The 18,470-nt window shown below is 51.3% G+C and overlaps 2 protein-coding genes across 3 annotated transcripts; one reads left to right on the forward strand and one right to left on the reverse strand.

The window, feature by feature from the left end:
- The first annotated feature begins 787 nt into the window (after nucleotides 1–787).
- LOC123148393 (cinnamoyl-CoA reductase 1) lies at nucleotides 788–13,217 on the forward strand. The gene is made up of 6 exons (XM_044567791.1): nucleotides 788–1,040; nucleotides 1,423–1,592; nucleotides 1,988–2,173; nucleotides 11,855–12,017; nucleotides 12,334–12,523; nucleotides 12,941–13,217. Exons 1-6 carry the CDS (start codon nucleotides 902–904, stop codon nucleotides 13,071–13,073), a joined length of 981 nt encoding a protein of 326 aa, XP_044423726.1. The 5' UTR covers nucleotides 788–901; the 3' UTR covers nucleotides 13,074–13,217.
- Nucleotides 13,218–13,903: 686 nt separating this feature from the next.
- On the reverse strand, nucleotides 13,904–16,757 carry LOC123148392 (histone-lysine N-methyltransferase ATXR4). Of its 2 annotated transcripts, none has more exons than XM_044567790.1 (8): nucleotides 16,489–16,757; nucleotides 16,324–16,419; nucleotides 15,978–16,033; nucleotides 15,677–15,803; nucleotides 15,410–15,479; nucleotides 15,161–15,340; nucleotides 14,490–14,561; nucleotides 13,904–14,377 (listed from the first exon to the last, which is right to left on the reverse strand). In XM_044567790.1, the coding sequence occupies exons 1-8, from the start codon at nucleotides 16,681–16,683 to the stop codon at nucleotides 14,259–14,261; spliced, it is 915 nt and encodes a 304-aa protein (XP_044423725.1). In that variant the 5' UTR covers nucleotides 16,684–16,757; the 3' UTR covers nucleotides 13,904–14,258. The 2 variants fall into 2 exon arrangements, with proteins under 2 accessions (XP_044423725.1, XP_044423724.1); XM_044567789.1 differs by having other exon boundaries at nucleotides 15,161–15,346.
- Nucleotides 16,758–18,470: the final 1,713 nt, after the last annotated feature.

Consider the following 18,470-nt stretch of genomic DNA (forward strand, 5'->3'; position numbering starts at 1 on the left):
TACTCCCTCCATTCCAAATTACTCGTCGTAAAAATGGATGTATCTAGAACTAAAATACATCTAAATACATTCATACCTGCGACAAGTAATTCGAAACAAAGAGAGTACTAAGCAAAACTCACGACCTTCATGCAAGAGGTTCTTTGTCTCACATGTGAACTTCGTGAAAAAATCACATCCGTGGTGATTAAGGCGAGAAAACAAAAGTGGGCCTAAAATATGCTTGAACAATGGGTTTTTTAGAGCATGCACTTTGTCCCTTTGTCCAAAACACTTCTTCATGAAAATTTACATGTGAGTCAAATATTTGACTATGTTTGTTAAAAAATAGAATTGTTCATTTTTTTTAAAAATCTGATGTTAATGTTTTTGGCTGGTGCATGTGCACCCAGAAGCCAAACTTATGTGTCGGTGTTGATACCAAGTTTTTTTAGGTAAGAGAAAAATGGGTGCCATCGTTTAACTTGTGCGTGTGGTAGCGTGTGCACAACACGTTACGTTGTACTTGGTGTTCCTTTTTAAGACGTTGCATTTTTTAAAAGGAAAATTAGATCATGAAGAATCGGTATGCGGCCGGATGATTAGGCGTGGTTGTACAGTGGAATATTTTTATCACGGGAGACGACGCTCCCATCCCATGCCATCGATCGACAGCGAGGTTGCGGACACACAAATACAGGAAAGGTCGAGGACTACACACATAAAATTCGCAAAACCAAGGACCAAAGCCGAAAGACTCTGATCTTGTTTCATCAAAAATATAAAACCCCGCACGAGGCCAGCGCGGCGCGCGGCGAGACGCGGAAGGAACAAGCAAACAGCGCACGGCAGAGAGAGTGAGCAGTAGAGCTGTAGAGGCGCGCAGAGAGAGAGAGAGAGAGAGAGAGAGAGGGACGGGAGCATGGAGGCGGCGGCGGCGAAGACGACGAGCGTTGTGTGCGTGACCGGCGCAGGGGGCTTCGTCGCCTCGTGGCTCGTCAAGCTCCTCCTCTCCGACCCCAAGGCCCGCTACACCGTCCGCGGCACGGCGCGCGATCCCGGTAAGAGCGCGCCCTGGCCTTCCTTCCCCGTCGCTCCCATTTTAATTTCCCTTGGCTTGCCCTCGACCGCTCGACGATCAGATCGGTAGATGGTTGCTGTTGATACGAAATGCGGCGAAGCAGGCCAGCCGAGCCGACCATACGTGGTTGTTGGAACTTGAAGTCAGCTGAAGCAATTTTGCCATTTTGAGATCCTAAAGTTTGATCCTCCGGCAATTTCTGTCTTTAATCTGTTCTCACAGAGCAAAACTTAGAACGAATCACAAGCGTTAGAAGATCCTACATTCGTAATTCTGAAAACTTGAAGAAGTTGAGCATACTTGTTATTCGTGGTTTTGCAGCTCTGGCTAAGCTCCCATTTTTATTTTTATTTTTGCTGCAGGTGATGCTAAGAATGCTCATCTCAAGGGGCTAGGCGGTGCCGAGGAAAGGTTGCAGCTGGTCAAGGCCGACCTTTTGGACTACGACAGTGTAGCGGCGGCGATTGCCGGCTGTGAGGGCGTCTTCCATGTCGCCTGTCCTGTCCCCTCTGGCCGATCAACCGACCCAGAGGTGAATTCTCAAGAACATGCATCGCATAATTTGTGTGATTCTGAGGCGAATATGAACATACAACTGTTCAACACAGTGGCTTAGTAGAATGCAGTCTGCCAGCATAAGTATCTCTACTTGACCTTAGACAGAAATCTTCTCAACGATGTTGCCCAAAGATCCCCTGGAAGGACGATCTCTGACTGGCAGGAGACATTCTGAATGTATACTCCATAAAGTGTGAGATCTGCAACATTGTTATGGTAGCAGTCTAGCAGACATAGTTATCTGGTTTGAGGCTCACCTGCCATACATTACTCCTTTTCTTTTACCAGTGCCATCATCTACATGTAACCACATAGTTAATTTATAGAAATAATCATCTATTCTGATGATGTAATCTTGCTGCTTTGTAGGCAGAGATCATAGCTCCTGCTGTAACAGGCACACTGAATGTGCTGAAGGCCTGCCATGAGGCGAAAGTTAAGCGAGTAGTCATGGTGTCTTCAGGTGTTGCAGTGGTCGCTAATCCTAACTGGCCCAAGGGCAAAGCCTTTGATGAAGAGAGCTGGTCAGACGAGGACTACTGCAGAAAGAATGGGGTAAGGCAACACCTGTGTGGTTGTATGATTGTTTAGCCTATGTGATATATCATACTCCCTCCGTCCGGAAATATTTGTCATCAAAATGGATAAAAAAGGGTGTATCCAGAACTAAAATACATCTAGATACATCCCCTTTTATTCATCTTGATGACAAGTATTCTTGGACGGAGGGAGTATTACATTACAGACTCCTGTTTTTTGGCTCAATGTTTCACTTCGAATGTATATATAGGATTAAGAGTCAATGTTTAAGGTTGACATTTACCTCTGTTTTAGATCAAACTTTTTGATTCGAGAGAAGCCACTAAGCTCAATGTAGAACGCAAGCATTTAGCTGCAAAAAACCCCGTTACGCTCACATGCCTATTGCAACACCACATCCCAGCTTGAGAACAAATGTCCATAAAGGATCTTATCTAATCATTCACTAGCTCGCTGGACTTGATCCTCCCTAGATCTGTATCTTTTAGCGAGATTGGGTCCACCCTGTGTCTAGAGCCCATTTGAACACTTACTGTCTTTTCCGGTTAAATATTTCGTTCATGGAACTCCTTTTTATGTCTTGAGTTCACCCTGTTCTTTGTGTTGATGGGATACTGTTGATCTGAGCATTGCATACATGTCTCATCAGCACCTCACGATTGAATTAAATCCTTGCAATTGCCTCTTAATCATCTTGAGGCAGCAAAGAAGGCGCAAAAGTTACAAAGCAAACCTGACAAAACTAGGAAGAAAAGAAAACAAGGCCTAGGCTAGCCGATACCAACAAACTAACCAAATACTCCCTCCGTCCGGAAATACTCGTCATCAGAATGGATAAAAGGGGATATATCTAAATGTATTTTAGTTCTAGATACATCTCTTTTTATTTATTTTGATGACAAGTATTTTCGGACGGAGGGAGTACGAAGAAGGCGGGAAAAAGCCAAACACAGCAAACTCTATTGATAGTTGGCATTGACCGAAAATTCAGTTTTGACTCATAGGCTGGCTCTGACTTAAAACAAGCCAAAATTTGGTTTTGACTCAAAGTCACTTTTTATTCATGCACTCTATTTCTATTTTTCGCTTTGTTTTGGAAGAGAGAGGATTTGCTGAACCATGGTTCAGCTCGTCCATGTCTCTAGACCACACAAGAGAGGATTTTCCAAATGGGAAGCATCAGCAATAGTTGGCTTTCAGCTTGTTAGGAGCCAGGGTTCTGCCGTTTCTAGGGCGGAGATTGTAGGGAAAAGATGGAGGAAGACGATGTTATGACCGGCCAGGTCTATGGCCACAGGAGGCCCAACAGGCAGGCTTAGGCCCGCAAGTTATCTTAGTTTTATTTTCAGATTATGGTTATATATACAAGCTGTAAGACTATTTTGGGAATTAAGCAATAAGACTATTTCTATTGCTCGGCTCCCAGAGGAGTCGGAAACCCTAAACCCTAGCCGCCTTCTTCTCTCGCCGCCGCCGCACCGCGCCAGGGCGGCGCCTCGCCGCCGGCCGCCGCGCTCAAGCCCTCGCCCTCCCCCCTCCTTTCCCTACTGTCTCCGGCCAAGACCGGGCAGAACCCTAGCCGCTAACACTTTGGTATCAGGTACCCGGGTTTCGACCATGTCTTCCCCGCCAATCCCACCACCGCCGCCGCCGATCCACCACGCCTCCCCCACCGCCGCTGCCACCGATTCCTCCACCACCGCCACCGCATCGCCGGGTACTACGGCCTCCCTATCAGCGCCGCTCTCCTCCGCCCCCGGCACCACGCCGGGCCAGGGCCAGCCGCACCTCCCCATCCAGCAACCATCGCCGCCGCCTTCCCCAGCGCCGCCGCAATTCACACCGTAGGCTATGGCCGGCGTGCTCAATGACCTAGTCGTGGCAGTCCAGGGCATCTGCCTCTACTTGGCCAACCCGTATGGACCGCCTCCACCGCTGCATCAGGCCGCGGCCGCGGGACAGCAGGCGCTGCCGTGGTACTCAGTACCGGCGGCCCTCACCGGCGGCTTCCCGGCGCTTCCCGCCCCGGCGGCTTCGACGCCGCCTTGGCCGCAGTGGCCGACGCCGTTCTCGGCGCCAACCGCGCCCCCCGCCACCGTCCAGGGACCGCAGTGGCCGACCTGGACCCCGCCGTCCGCGCCACCCTCCACCGCGCCGTCCCTTCCGGCGGCCACGGTGCCAGTTCCACCACCGCCACCGCCCAACCCTGGCCCGGGCGGGTCCTCGCCGAGCGGCCTTCCGATCCAGGAGGTCCGCTTTCCTTCGTCACCATCGCCACTTCCCGACTGGCTCCACGGGCCGCCGTCGGCTCCCACGGAGGCCCGGCCGCCGTCAGGGGTCCAGTGGCAGCCCGAGGCGTCGGGCGTCACAGGGCACTACGCCGAGCCTTCCACCCTGGACCGGGCGCCGTCATCCGCCCTCCGTACCGCCGAGGCAGTGGGCCCAGGCGCGCCACACCAGCAACCGCCCCGGTTCGCAAAAATCGACTTCGCCACGTACGACGGTTCGGACGACCCGCTTAACTGGCTCAACCAATGTGACCAGTTCTTCCGTGGACAGCGCACGCCCGCGTCCGAGCGCACGTGGCTGGCTTCCTACCATCTCCGCGGGGCCGCCCAGACATGGTACTACGCCCTCGAGCAGGACGAGGGCGGCATGCCACCATGGGATCGCTTCCGCGAGCTATGTCTTCTTCGATTCGGACCACCGGTACGCGGGAGCCGCTTGGCCGAGTTAGGCCGCCTACCGTTCACCTCCACAGTGCAGGATTTCGCCGACCGCTTCCAGGCTCTAGCGTGCCACGCGCCGGGTGTGACAGCCTTACAGCTGGCGGAGCTCTTCGTCAGCGGCCTTCCCGACCACATCCGCGTGGACGTCGAGATGAAGGGACCACAAGACCTTCAGACGGCCATGTACTATGCGCGGGCATTCGAGCAGCGTGCCCAGGCTTTGACGTCGACGCGGCCATCCGCGCCACGTGGGGGTCGTCCGCCTCCCCGGCAGCGCCGTCGTCCTCGACCACCGCCCCGGCCACTACCCCGGCCCCGACGCGGCCGTTTCGGCGCCTTACTCAGGCGGAGCAGCTGGAACGCAGGCGCTTGGGCCTGTGCTTCAACTGCGATGCGCCCTATGCGCCGGGCCATGTTTGCCCGCGCCTCTTCTACCTGGAAACGACGGACGAGACCGAGGATGACACCTCGGAGGCTGACCTCGGCGCCCCGACTCTTGCGGAGCCCGCAGCGGCACCGGCCCCGGCCCCGGCTACCGCCCTCGTGGTGTCCCTTCATGCGCTGGCCGGCATCCGTGATGAACGGACGCTGCTTTTACCGGTCATGATCCATGGCAAGCGCCTGGTGGCCCTCCTGGACACAGGTTCCACGCATAATTTCCTGCCGGAGGCCACCATGCGGCGTCTTGCGCTCCAGCCGGCCGGAGGGGAGCAGTTGCGGGTCACTGTCGCTAATGGCGACCGCCTACGCTGCCACGGGCTCGCCCGCGACGTGCCCATCACTATCGGCGATGAGCACTTCACCATCACCTACGCCGGCATCGATTTGGGCTGCTTCGACTTCATCCTCGGCGTCGACTTCTTGCGCACGTTGGGTCCTATTCTTTGGGACTTCGACGCGCTGACGATGACCTTCTGGCGTTTGGGTCGTCACATTCGGTGGGAGGGCATTAGGGGGGCCGCACCCGCACCCCCTCTTCAGCTGGCCGCGACAACCACGGAGGCCGAGCATCCGCTGTTGGACGGACTCCTGCAGCAGCACCGGGATCTCTTTGAGGAGCCACAGGGTCTGCCACCGGCCCGGATCTACGACCACCATATTCACCTCCTTCCGGGATCGGCCCCTGTGGCCGTACGGCCTTACCGGTATCCACAACTGCAAAAGGACGAGTTGGAGCGACAGTGTGCACTCATGCTTGCCGCCGGCATCATCCGCATCTCCACGTCCCCGTTTACAACACCGATCCTCCTCGTTCGTAAGTCGGATGGCACGTGGCGTTTCTGCATCGACTACCGCGCCCTTAATGCTCTCACATTGAAGGACAAGTTTCCTATTCCGGTTGTCGATGAGGTTCTCGACGAGCTACACGGGGCGCGCTTCTTCACCAAGCTGGACCTCTGGTCGGGGTATCATCAGGTGCGCATGCATCCAGACGACATCGCCAAGACGGCGTTTCGGACTCATCACGGCCACTTCGAGTTCTTGGTGATGCCCTTTGGCCTCTCCAACGCCCCGGCGACATTTCAGGCCTTGATGAACGATGTCCTCCGGCCCTACTTACGTCGGTTTGTGCTCATTTTCTTTGACGACATTCTTATCTACAGCGCCTCCTGGGCAGAGCACCTCCAGCATGTGGCCATCGTCTTCAACGAGCTTCGGGCGCATCATCTTCATCTTAAGCGCTCGAAGTGCTCGTTCGGGACACCTTCGGTCGCTTACCTCGGCCACGTCATCTCGGCCAAGGGAGTGGCCATGGACGCCGACAAGGTGGCGGCCGTCGCCGCCTGGCCGATCCCGCAGTCTCCGCGGGCTCTTCGCGGGTTCCTTGGCCTCGCGGGGTACTACCGGAAGTTCATCCGGGAATTTGGCCTCATCGCGGCCCTGCTCACGCGTCTCCTCCGTCGCGACGCCTTCTCTTGGGATGCGGAGGCCACTTCAGCATTCGAGGCCCTCAAGGGGGCCCTCACAACGGGACCCGTACTGCAGATGCCGGATTTCGACCTTCCCTTCATCGTCGACTGCGACGCTTCCGGTGCGGGGTTCGATGCGGTCCTACACCAGGGCGAGGGACCCCTCGCTTTCTTCAGCCGCCCCTTTGCCGCACGCCATCTCAAGTTGGCAGCGTATGAGCGTGAGCTCATTGGGTTGGTGCAGGCAGTACGCCATTGGCGGCCCTATCTTTGGGGTCGCTCTTTCCGGATCCGCACGGACCATTACAGCCTCAAGTTCATGCTGGATTTCGACCTTCCCTTCATCGTCGACTGCGACGCTTCCGGTGCGGGGTTCGATGCGGTCCTACACCAGGGCGAGGGACCCCTCGCTTTCTTCAGCCGCCCCTTTGCCGCACGCCATCTCAAGTTGGCGGCGTATGAGCTCGCTCATTGGGTTGGTGCAGGCAGTACGCAATTGGCGGCCCTATCTTTGGGGTCGCTCTTTCCGGATCCGCACGGACCATTACAGCCTCAAGTTCATGCTGGATCAGAGGCTCTCGACGGTGCCCCAACACCAATGGATCAGTAAACTCTTTGGCTTTGACTTCACCGTCGAGTACCGGCCGGGTCGCCTTAACACCGTCGCCGACGCCCTATCTCGGCGTGACGCAATGTGGACGACGGTGCGGCGGAGGGGGCGGCCTTCTACATCATCACCGGGCCCTCCTTCGCCCTCTACGCCGACATCCGCCGGGCGACCGCTGCCGCGGCCAACTCCCTCCTTCTGCAGCAGCAGCTAGCGGCGGGAGAGCTGGAGGAGCCGTGGCGCCTCGCCGATGGCCTGCTTCTCCATGGGCGCCGGGTCTTCGTTCCGGCGCACGACGATCTTCGCTAGCAGGTGCTGCGCCTCGCTCACTCGGCGGGCCATGAGGGAGTGCAGAAGACGCTCCATCGTCTCCGCGCTGACTTCTACATTCCTGGTGATCGGGCCCTGGTCCGTGATTGGGTTCGGTCGTGTGTGACGTGCCAGCGCAACAAGACGGAGACTCTACGGCCGGCTGGCATGCTTCAGCCCTTGGAGGTCCCATCTCAGGTTTGGGCGGACATCTCCATGGACTTCATCGAGGGCCTCCCCAAGGTGGGCGGCAAGTCCGTCATTCTCACGGTGGTCGACCGCTTCTCCAAGTATGCTCATTTCATCGCACTTGGCCATCCATATTCAGCGGCATCTATCGCACGGGCCTTCTTCGATGGCATTGTCCGTCTCCACGGGTTCCCTTCTTCGATCGTCAGTGATCGGGACCCCGTGTTCACGGGACACGTGTGGCGTGACCTTTTCCGGCTGGCGGGCGTGAAGCTACACTTGAGCACCGCCTTCCACCCTCAGACGGACGGCCAGTCTGAGATCGTTAACAAGGTGATTGCCATGTATTTGCGTTGTGTTACAGGTGATCGCCCTCGCGCATGGGTGGACTGGCTTTCGTGGGCGGAGTACTGCTACAACACCTCTTATCACTCCGCCCTCCGTGCTACGCCCTTTGAGGTGGTGTATGGCCGGCCACCCCCGCCGATCCTTCCGGTTGATCCGGCCTCGGCACGGACCAAGGTAGCCGGGCTCTTCTGAGGAGCCGTGATGAGATGCTCGCGGAGGTCCAGCAACGACTCCTGCAGGCCCAGCAGTTGGCCAAACGTTACTATGATGGCCACCATCGCAAGGCGGAGTACGCGGTGGGTGATTGGGTATGGCTGCGTCTACTTCACCGCTCTACGCAGTCCTTGGACCCACGCGCGAGGAAGAAGCTCGGTCCTCACTATGCCGGTCCCTTTGCGATCCTGGAACGCATTGGGAAAGTGGCTTACCGTCTGCAGCTTCCGACAGGCGCGCGGATCCATGATGTCTTCCATGTCGGGCTGCTCAAGCCATTCCGCGGCGAGCCACCCGTGGCGCCGCCGGCCCTTCCACCGATCACGGACAGGAGACGCCTGAGCCAGAGAAGGCGCTGAAGGCTCAGCTGCGCCGAGGCTCCTGTACGTGTTGATCCGGTGGACTAGACTACCAGCGGAGGACGCTACTTGGGAGCAGGGCGAGGAGTTCCGCCAGCACTACCCCGACTTTCAACTCGAGGACGAGCTGTTTGCGCAGGCGGGGAGAGATGTTATGACCGGCCAGGTCTATGGCCGCAGGCCCAACAGGCAGGCTTACGCCCGCAAGTTATCTTAGTTTTATTTTCAGATTATGGTTATATATACGAGCTGTAAGACTATTTTGGGAATTAAGCAATAAGACTTTCTATTGCCCGGCTCCTTCTCTCGCCACCGCCGCACCGCGCCAGGACGGCGCCCCGCCGCCGGCCGCCGCGCTCAAGCCCTCGCCCTTCCCCCTCCTTTCCCTACTGTCTCCGGCCAAGACCGGGCAGAACCCTAGCCGCTAACAGACGAGGACGAGGGCGCGGCGGCCGGCGGCTGGGCGCCGTCCTTACGTGGTGGAGAAGAGGCGGCGGTGGCGCAAGAGGCGGCTAGGGTTAGGTCTCCCGGCTCCCTAAGGGAAGCCGAGCAAATAATGATTGCTTCTTGCTTGATTAGATTGATACATCTCCTCTCCTTATATAAAGAGGTTTACTTGACTCCTAAGCAAACGACCCTAATAACGATAAGATAATTGGGCTAAACCCCTAATAACAATAAGATAACTTGGGCCACAGCCCACTGGGCTAAGCCCTTAATATGCCAGTCATAACACTTCTCCCCGCCCGCACAAACAGCTCGTCCTCGAGCTGTAAGGCGGGGAAGCGCTTGCTAAACTCCTTGAGGTGATCAACCAGCGTCAAACACCTCCGCGACAGCTGGGGCGGCCAGGTCGCTGAGCCCGGCGGCGACGGCATCCTCCTCAATGTAGTCTGCCGCCTCCAAGTAGAAGAGTCGGGGCAGACGTGGCCAGGCATGTAGGTCTCGTCGCAGTTGAAGCACAACCCTTGGCGGCGACGCTCGAGTAGCTCGACCGAGGTGAGCCGGCGGAACGGGCGCGCCACGGTCGTGGCAAGGGGTGCCGCGAAAGCCTGAGCAGGCCGATCCTGCGCGGGAACATCCGGCGAGGGTGGCGGCCCAGCAGCCCGGGACGGTGATGCCTGCTGGATGGCCACCGCGCGGCGCTCGAACGCGCGGGCGTAGTACATGGCCGTCTAGAGGTCCTGAGGTCCCTGCAGCTCGACGTCCATGTGGATATGATCTGGCAGACCACCGACGAAGAGTTCGGCCCGCTGGTGAGCCGTCACGCCGGACGCGTGGCACGCCAGGGCCTGAAAGCGGTCGGTGTAGTCCTGCACAGTAGAGGTGAAGGGAAGGCGGCCCAACTCCGCCAGCCGGCTCCCACGTATCGGCAGTCCGAAGCGAAGGAGGCAGAACTCACGAAAAAGCTCCCATGAGGGCATGCCGCCCTCGTCCTGCTCGAGGGCGTAGTACCACGTTTGTGCGGCGCCGCGGAGGTGATAAGAGGCGAGCCAGGTGCGGTCCGATGCGAGCGTCCGTTGCCCCCGGAAGAACTGCTCGCACTGGTTGAGCCAGTTGAGGGGGTCCTCGGCACCGTCATAGGTGGCGAAGGCGAGCTTGGCGAAGCGCGACGGTGTCTGAGCATGACCGACGTGAGTGTACGGCTCGGCGGTACGGAGTAGCGAAGAGGATGGCGTTGGTCCGGTGTGCACAGGTGGTCCCCAGGAAAGCGGTGGCCCGTCGAAGCCAGTGTGGAAACCTGCGGAGCCGGAGGGCCCGTCGTACGACAGGGAGGGCGCCGGCTGGTCCGCGACCATGGTGTAGACTGACGGCGGTGACGTCCCGGCCAACCAGGCCGGAAGCTGGGACAGCGAGGGCGGGAACCGCACTTGCTGAATCGGCACGCCCGCCGGCGCGGTTGTAGTCAGCCCGGTGCTGGGCGGCGGAGGCGCCGGCAGCGGCAGCTGCTGCTGCCTGGAAACGGTCGGCCATTGTGGCCAGATCGGGGCGGTGGGGGGGGGGGGCTGGCTGTAGTTGCAGCGGCCCGACCAGCGTCGCGGTGGCCCCGGGGTGCGGCGGCTGCCAGGGCTACCAGGGCGGTGGCGGCGAGGACCCGGGTGGCGTGGGTGACGCAGCGAGGGCCGGCGCCGGCCACTGCGGCCATTGGGGCGCGACGGCGGACGGCGGCTGAAGCGGCCAGTGGTGGTGTAGAGGACCGGTCGGCGCTGCGGGTGCCGAATACCACGGCAGGGCGGCTGGCCAGGTCGCGGCGGCCGGCGGCAAGGGCGGCGGCGGCCCGTAGGTGCCGGCTAGGTATAGTTGTATCCCCTTGACAACGGTGACGAGATCGTTGAGGACCCCGGTGATCTCCTCCGGAGTGTAGGCGGCGGTCGGTGGTGCGGTGGAGGGCGCCGTCATCTGGGTGGTGGCGGCGCCGGAGGATGCGACCAGCGGCGCGGTGGAGAAGGCCAGCGGCGTGGTGGTGACGGTCGGCAGCGGAAGCGACGGGATGGGCGGCGGCGAAGACATGATCGAAACTGAGCTACCTGATACCAAGGTGTTAGGAGCTAGGTTCTGCCGGTTCTAGGGCGGAGATTGTAGGGAAAAGATGGAGGAAGACGAGGACGAGGGCGCGGCGGCCGGCGGCTGGGTGCCGTCCTTGCGTGGTGGAGAAGAGGCGGCGGCGGCGCAAGAGGCGGCTAGGGTTAGGTCTCCCGGCTCCCTAAGGGAAGCCGAGCAAATAATGATTGCTTCTTGCTTGATTAGATTGATACATCTCCTCTCCTTATATAAAGAGGTTTACTTGACTCCTAAGCAAACGACCCTAATAACGATAAGATAATTGGGCTAAACCCCTAATAACAATAAGATAACTTGAGCCACAACCCACTGGGCTAAGCCCCTAATATGCCGGTCATAACACAACTTTAGGTTAATACAAAATTCTTCCGCTAACCACACAAGATACTGCTCCTGTCTTGTTATTCTTATAAAAGATAATTTTTTTCTGGATCACCCATTCAAAACAAACATGTGTTGTTATTTGACAGGATTGGTATTACCTTTCCAAAACACTGGCGGAGCGCGAGGCTTTTGCTTATGCAGCAAAAACTGGGTTGGACATTGTAACTATATGCCCATCATTGGTAATTGGACCCTTGATGCAGTCTACAATAAATTCAAGCAGTAAAATTCTCCTTAACTATTTGAAAGGTGGGTGTGTTATGTTGTTATGTCTGTCTTCTCTTTGCTTTCATTATACTATAAAAATTATGGACATCAAAAAGGATCTCTGCACTCGGTTGCACATTTTCCAACTGAAAAAAAGGATACTACTTATTTATTTGAATTGTTTGAATTGTTACCACATGTGTCACATGGTAAAAAAAGATACTAAATTGCAAAAAATAACTGCATATCATTAAAATAAAGCTGTTCACCATCCCTCAAAAAAAATGAAGCTGTTCACCAAACTAGTTTAGGATTATAATTCTGTTTCTGTATTACTAAAACACTTATCTTTTTGCAGGAGAACATGATACTGTAGAAAATAAAAGCAGGGATATAGTGGATGTTCGTGATGTTGCTGATGCTATTCTTCTGGCGTATGAGAATCCAGAGATGTCCGGACGGTACATATGTAATGCACCTGCAATAAAAGTCTGTGATATGGTTAACATACTGAAGACCTTGTATCCAACCTACACATATCCCAAAAGGTAAGCGCCTTCCTCAGCAGGCAACTTTTTTTACCTTACCAGCGCTATGGCTATTTTAGTTCTACATATCATGAGTTAGTTGGCACTGCCTAAGAAGGAAGGATAAATAACCTTCAGTTCACTTCGAAAAGGTACTAGAAGAATTCAACATCCATTTGTCTTTCCTGATATTACTAATTGTAGAATTCAAGTACTTGAACGGGGATTGACAAATTGACTAAAGCCTAATAGAGATTCACATTCCTAGAATCATATCCATGCCAGTGAGCATGTAGTTTGTGATATGGACTTTAAAATTTTAATGAACCAATGTTGTTTCACCATATCACCAAATGCTGCTCGATGTGTGTCCTTCACCCCTGCTTTTCCATGCTTAGCTTGGATGAAACTTATTTTTCTCTCCAAATTTCTATGTAGCTTTACGGAAGTGGAAGGAAATCTTGTTTATAGTTCAGAGAAACTTCAGAAGCTAGGGTGGACCTTCAGGCCTGTAGAGAAGACCCTGGGGGACAGCGTCGAATCCTACCGAGCATCTGGACTCCTGAACTGAGCATGCAACTGGGACAAGCTTGGTTGTTGATCCTTGCAAATTATTTCTGAATCATGTAAACAGAGAAACAAAATAAGTTGGTGACACAATCATCAAGGGAATAATGTTACCATAAAAATAATTAAATAAATAAACATTATGCAAGCCTTTCTTTTGCGGAGTCTTGAGGTATTTCGAGTAAAATAGCTGCAATGTTCTGGTGCTTCTCTGAGTGACTTGCTGTGTCGTATAAGATTGCTGAACTTGCTTAACTAGGACTATACTGACCATTTTTAAAGACCTGTATGTATCAACTGTTGGTGTACAAAATTCGGCACGGTATGAGCCGGACATCCTCAGTTCGACGAGTACATCTTCCCAGAAAGCATAACTAGAAAATGTGCAGGCGGCCCATGTTTCCCCAATGTCTCAGTTTGTCGGGGTCAATGAAACTCTAAAAGTATGTAGAGAGTGGGAGCTACAGAACTGTTAATATGAAAATCAATTCCATTCATCAACTGATCATTAAATTAAACTGAAAACAGGAGCGACGATGAAGCTGCTCTCTGCAAATTGGAAGGATAGTGATTGAACTATCTTAACATTACAAATCAAAAGGACACTGTACAGTTGAAGTTAAAATATTATGTTTGCCTATTATCCAGGGAACTGAACTTATTATGTTTTAACTGATTCTTCTTTCTCCACATCATAGATAGCTCAACAGGTTCACTGTTCATGTTTAACCTGCATAAGAAATGAGGATGTGAAGACAGATTTCTTTCAGAAACAACTGATGGTAGCTTTCCTTTGAAAAAAGAAAAACTCATGGTAGCTTTGACAGAAGTATATAGCGAATGCATCAAGATTGAATACATGTGTGAAACTTCAACAATGGCATTAAACAAAGACCTAATGATCTTACAATGTCAACTTACAATCTTTAGCACTTGGTCAACGGCAACCTATAAAACTGTCTATTAAGTAGTATTAATCAATAATGTTTAGTATTTGGACTCTACCAGTTCACTTCACACTGGGGGCATATCTTGATACAGGAACCTGCAAGTGTTGGCGCCTACTGGCTTCATCAGATGCAGAGGTGCAGTCCTCATGGTCGGCGACCTTATGTGAATTAAATGAACCATAGCAGAAACTGATGTCACGCACGTCGAGGGAAGCGACCATTAAGGTAAACGATGAATTTTAGTCCCCAGATAAGCACCGTTGGCAACGGCACTGGAAGCCAAATCCTTCAGTGAGAATCTTCTGCCTGGCGTTCACATCCATGCTTGTATCAATGTAGCAGATGCGCAGCTCTTCACCTATGACAGATGCAAAAGAGCAGCATTAAGATATTGGTACCCATCAGTGTTTTTGCTTTAACTGTTGTCAAGAGAACAAAGGCTACATAGGTACTGCTACACCTATCTATACCTTCGTCAATATCACGAAGGGTCGTCAATTTAGCGTCTGCGTTTTCAAGCCAAACTATGTGAGTATTTGGATCTGCAAGTTGACAGGAAAAGAATATGAATATTTGGATTTGAATTTGAAAAGAAAGGGAAGTGATACCCAAGCAAGTAGAAAAATCGCTGCTTATAGGATGGAATTACATCCATTGTTGTGTGTCACCATTATACTAGCAATCTTCTTTCTAATGCATCAATTGGAAGATAATTCATCTTGTTTCGAATGTAAAACAATATAGGTATTTCATCATCGAGTGCAATGAAAGCAAACAAATACTCCATCCGATCCAAAATAAGTGTCGCAGTTTTAAACTAAGGTTAGTTCAAAACTGCGACACTTATTATGGATCGGAGGTAGTAGTACATTAGTGATTAGTGGATATAACTTGGAGTTGCATAGTACTGAAATAATACTGAAAACTCAGACAGCACAATCAACACTTCATATGCCACAACAGACAACAACAAATTCTACGTCACAAGGAAATGCAGCAGTTAAATCCTTGCTTTCAAATAAGAACTTTAGAAGTCATATCCTTGCTTTCAAATAAAAACTTCAGAAGTCATAATGAGAGCCATTATGGTAAATATTAATATCCCCTTTTCCCGTTAACAGGAGCATGTGAAGAGCCATACCACAGTCATGGTTGTAGAACGAGGGGAGCATATATACAGCATTGCCAACTGATGCATCACATGTTACCGACGCTACTGCTGAGGATAGAAGATCCTCATATGAACTTGCAACCAATTCAATACGGAATGCATTTACACGTATTCTTGCAAGTACATTGATGTACCATTGTTTGGTCAAAACTAATACTGTCAAAGAAACTCCAGGAAAACCAAATGATAGAGAGGGTGAAATAAGATATAAAAGGATACAAGTTGTGAGTTCTTCCTGAAACCCTGCCTTCCTAAAAGTGGACTTCAACAATTCAAACTCCTCTTCCATCTATTATATTCCAATTATATCCATGTCAGGACCAACCGTACAACAACATAGGGAAAGAAACATGTGAATGCTATGACATTCTTTTTTCTGCGATGATAATAGTTACAGCTGTGAAGATGGACATATGAAGCATAAGAAAAAATCAACTCCATTCTCAGTAAAAAAAACTAGCTCGACAGCTCGCAAAAAAGGGCTACCTCAATAAGTGTACCCTGGTGCAATTGGGCTGGCTGAAGAATGTCAAGACAATCTGCACCAACATCTCCTGATATAACCATGCAAGCTAGCCGCTTGACCATGTATGGGTACTTGAGACCACGTGAACTTCAGAGCACACAAGAATAAAGACAGATAAGCCAGGATGCTACACTGACAATCGAATGTCAAGCAAAACGGCAATATCGTAACAATAACAAAACGAATATAACTGACAACGTTATTAGAGAGAAGTCAGGAGATGCACATCAACATCAAGATGAAATGTAGTAACAAACATACCTACAGTGGTCATCTAACAAAGACCAATCCGCCTTCTTTTCAATGCCATGGAATCCCTAAACAGGATGAAACCACACATCTTAGCCGCTAAAAGAGACAGTAATTTTGCTCTTCCGAAAGAAGCGGAATTAGCAATGGTATCTTTTATCCGTCTGACAGTCGAAGAAGCATCATAAAATAAAGTTAAGCGGTCATGGCATATCTCAATCTCTTTATTCAGAATAATGTGAAGACTAAAGTCATTGCTCACAGAAGAACAAGGTAGCATAGACTGTCCTTACTGGAACTGTACAAACCACTAAAACCTACTGAATCTGCAGGAGGAACAGTGCAAAGGCATCCTCACCTCGGCATGCTCCCGACACGCGTCGCTGCAGAAGTAGCAGTCCCCTCTGGAGTCGCCGCCCTTCCCCGCTTTCCTCCTGAGGCAGCGGTAGCACACCTGAGGAGACCAATCCGATATAGTTCGCTCCATTCGTAGCCAATATGAAGCAAGTGGGGGCGCGCTCACCTCGTGGAAGAGAGAGCGGGACGGATGGGTGACGAGAGGCTGCGCCGAGTGGAGGACCTCGCCGTTGGCGATGGGGCGGGTAGCGAAGACTCCACGGCCGGCTGAGTCCGTCAAGGCGACGCGAACCGGCGGTGGGCCGCGAGCAGCGGCAACCGCCGCCGCGGTGGAGAGGAGGCGGCGGCGGACGAGGGACATTTGGGAATGCAGAGAAGAGATCACACCCGTTGATCTGGTTGTATCTGCCAACTGAGCTTCATCAACGGTAATTGGGCCGACTATCAGTCGTCTCATAAAAATCATCTCGTTTTTTCTCAACCCAATACATACGCACATCCACTCATCCCTATAAAAAACATACGCACGTACATCTATCTCTATATAAAGTATAAACGCATATACATACATCATATCCCTATGAGCATCTTCGAGAAAACGGCCTGGTATGACAAAGTGGCCACGTACACATTTGTGATCAACGAGAACGTCTCCTCCCATTAAACGCACAACACCGAAAGGCCTGAAATAAATGCAGGAAAATGCGAGTACCAGTGTAAGCATTTGGACCAAAAAGATTAGTTTAAGTGGTCTCCTCGTAGCATTGATATTTTTCATTGGCAACTTTTTCTGCTTGAAAAACACTATAAAGTCTATTTTTTGTCAAAGGTAACATTTTTAACACCAAGAATATGATCACCTTTTGATTAGATTATTTGCAAGGTCCCAACATGTCCTAGTTTTCTATATCATAACCATCCTTTAGAATATTTTACAATAAGACATGTGTGAGGTTTCTTTTTTTTTAGTGAAATCAACAATGTATAAATCATCTCTACGCGCACATCGATGAAAACCATATATTATTATCTCGACAAAAAACTTGACAGTCTACTTTAGTAAATAGAACATTAAAATCAAAGTCGGCAAGTTTATATACAAAAAGTAGACTGTATCCAAGAGATTCGACAATGTAACATTTTTGAGTGAGCTATCATGTGATATGCCCACCTTACCAAGGCCATGCACGTTGTACTTGGAGTTGTCTCTAAAAGTCACATACTGGCGTGGACAATCATTGTTAGCAAGCTCACGGAACATGTCTTTGTCGCCGGCCATGTGATCGGTGCAACCACAACCAAGAATCCATTCCTTTCCACCGAACATATAATCTCTACGAACATTCACCATGAGACTAAGATTTCTCAATATCTTTTCATACTCCTTATCATCATCGTCAATGCTCTTATCACAATAACAATGTTCACCAATGTCATCATCTTCTTGATCACGTAAATCATTATTCTCATTAGTTGCATGAACATGACATTTTTCAAGAGAATGAATATGAATAGCTTTGGTGATAATATTAGCAAGGGTGGTAGGATTTTCTCTAACAAGAATAAGATCTCTAAGTACAAAAAAGTACTTATCAAAGTTGGGATCATCGGGCTTGATGATCTTACGGAAAACGGTAATCTTGTGTAGATTCTCATCGAATCTCTTAAGAGAATAATTTGGATGTCGTTTTTCTAAGTCATTCTACAAAGTATAAGCACATACAAGTTTTTTCATACTATGAAGAGCACGATTAGGAAGACCTCTAACAAAAAGATTTACGGTTCTCAAATTACAAAGCATGTTAGGTTCTTTAGGGGTTGGGTGCAAGGGATCAATGGAGGGTTCATAAGGACGATGAATATACTCACTCAAGTTGCAATCATCAAATATATTAAGCATCTCATCTTTCGAAAAGTTAAAGCACTTGAAGGAAATATGCCCTAGAGGCAATAACAAAGTTGTTATTTATATTTTCTTATATCATGATAAATGTTTATTATTCATGCTAGAATTTTATTAACCGGAAACTTAGTACATGTGTGGATACATAGACAAACAAAGTGTCCCTAGTGTGCCTCTACTTGGCTAGCTCGTTAATCAACGATGGTTAAGTTTCCTAGCCATAGACATGTGTTGTCATTTGATGA

The sequence above is a fragment of the Triticum aestivum genome, chromosome 7A (genome assembly GCF_018294505.1).
Source record: "Triticum aestivum cultivar Chinese Spring chromosome 7A, IWGSC CS RefSeq v2.1, whole genome shotgun sequence".
NCBI lineage: Eukaryota > Viridiplantae > Streptophyta > Magnoliopsida > Poales > Poaceae > Triticum > Triticum aestivum.

What these genes read in the sequence shown, in the direction of transcription:
- LOC123148393 (XM_044567791.1), top strand. Translation starts at nt 902, where the DNA reads ATGGAGGCGGCGGCGGCGAAGACGACGAGCGTTGTGTGCGTGACCGGC. An exon ending in GCCGATCAACCGACCCAGAG is followed by an intron (nt 1,593 to 1,987) that starts GTGAATTCTCAA and finishes GCTGCTTTGTAG; the next exon opens with GCAGAGATCATAGCTCCTGC. An exon ending in TCTCCTTAACTATTTGAAAG is followed by an intron (nt 12,018 to 12,333) that starts GTGGGTGTGTTA and finishes ATCTTTTTGCAG; the next exon opens with GAGAACATGATACTGTAGAA.
- LOC123148392 (XM_044567789.1), bottom strand. Translation starts at nt 16,683, where the DNA reads ATGTCCCTCGTCCGCCGCCGCCTCCTCTCCACCGCGGCGGCGGTTGCC. An exon ending in CCCGCTCTCTCTTCCACGAG is followed by an intron (nt 16,420 to 16,488) that starts GTGAGCGCGCCC and finishes TGGTCTCCTCAG; the next exon opens with GTGTGCTACCGCTGCCTCAG. An exon ending in CGTGTCGGGAGCATGCCGAG is followed by an intron (nt 16,034 to 16,323) that starts GTGAGGATGCCT and finishes CATCCTGTTTAG; the next exon opens with GGATTCCATGGCATTGAAAA.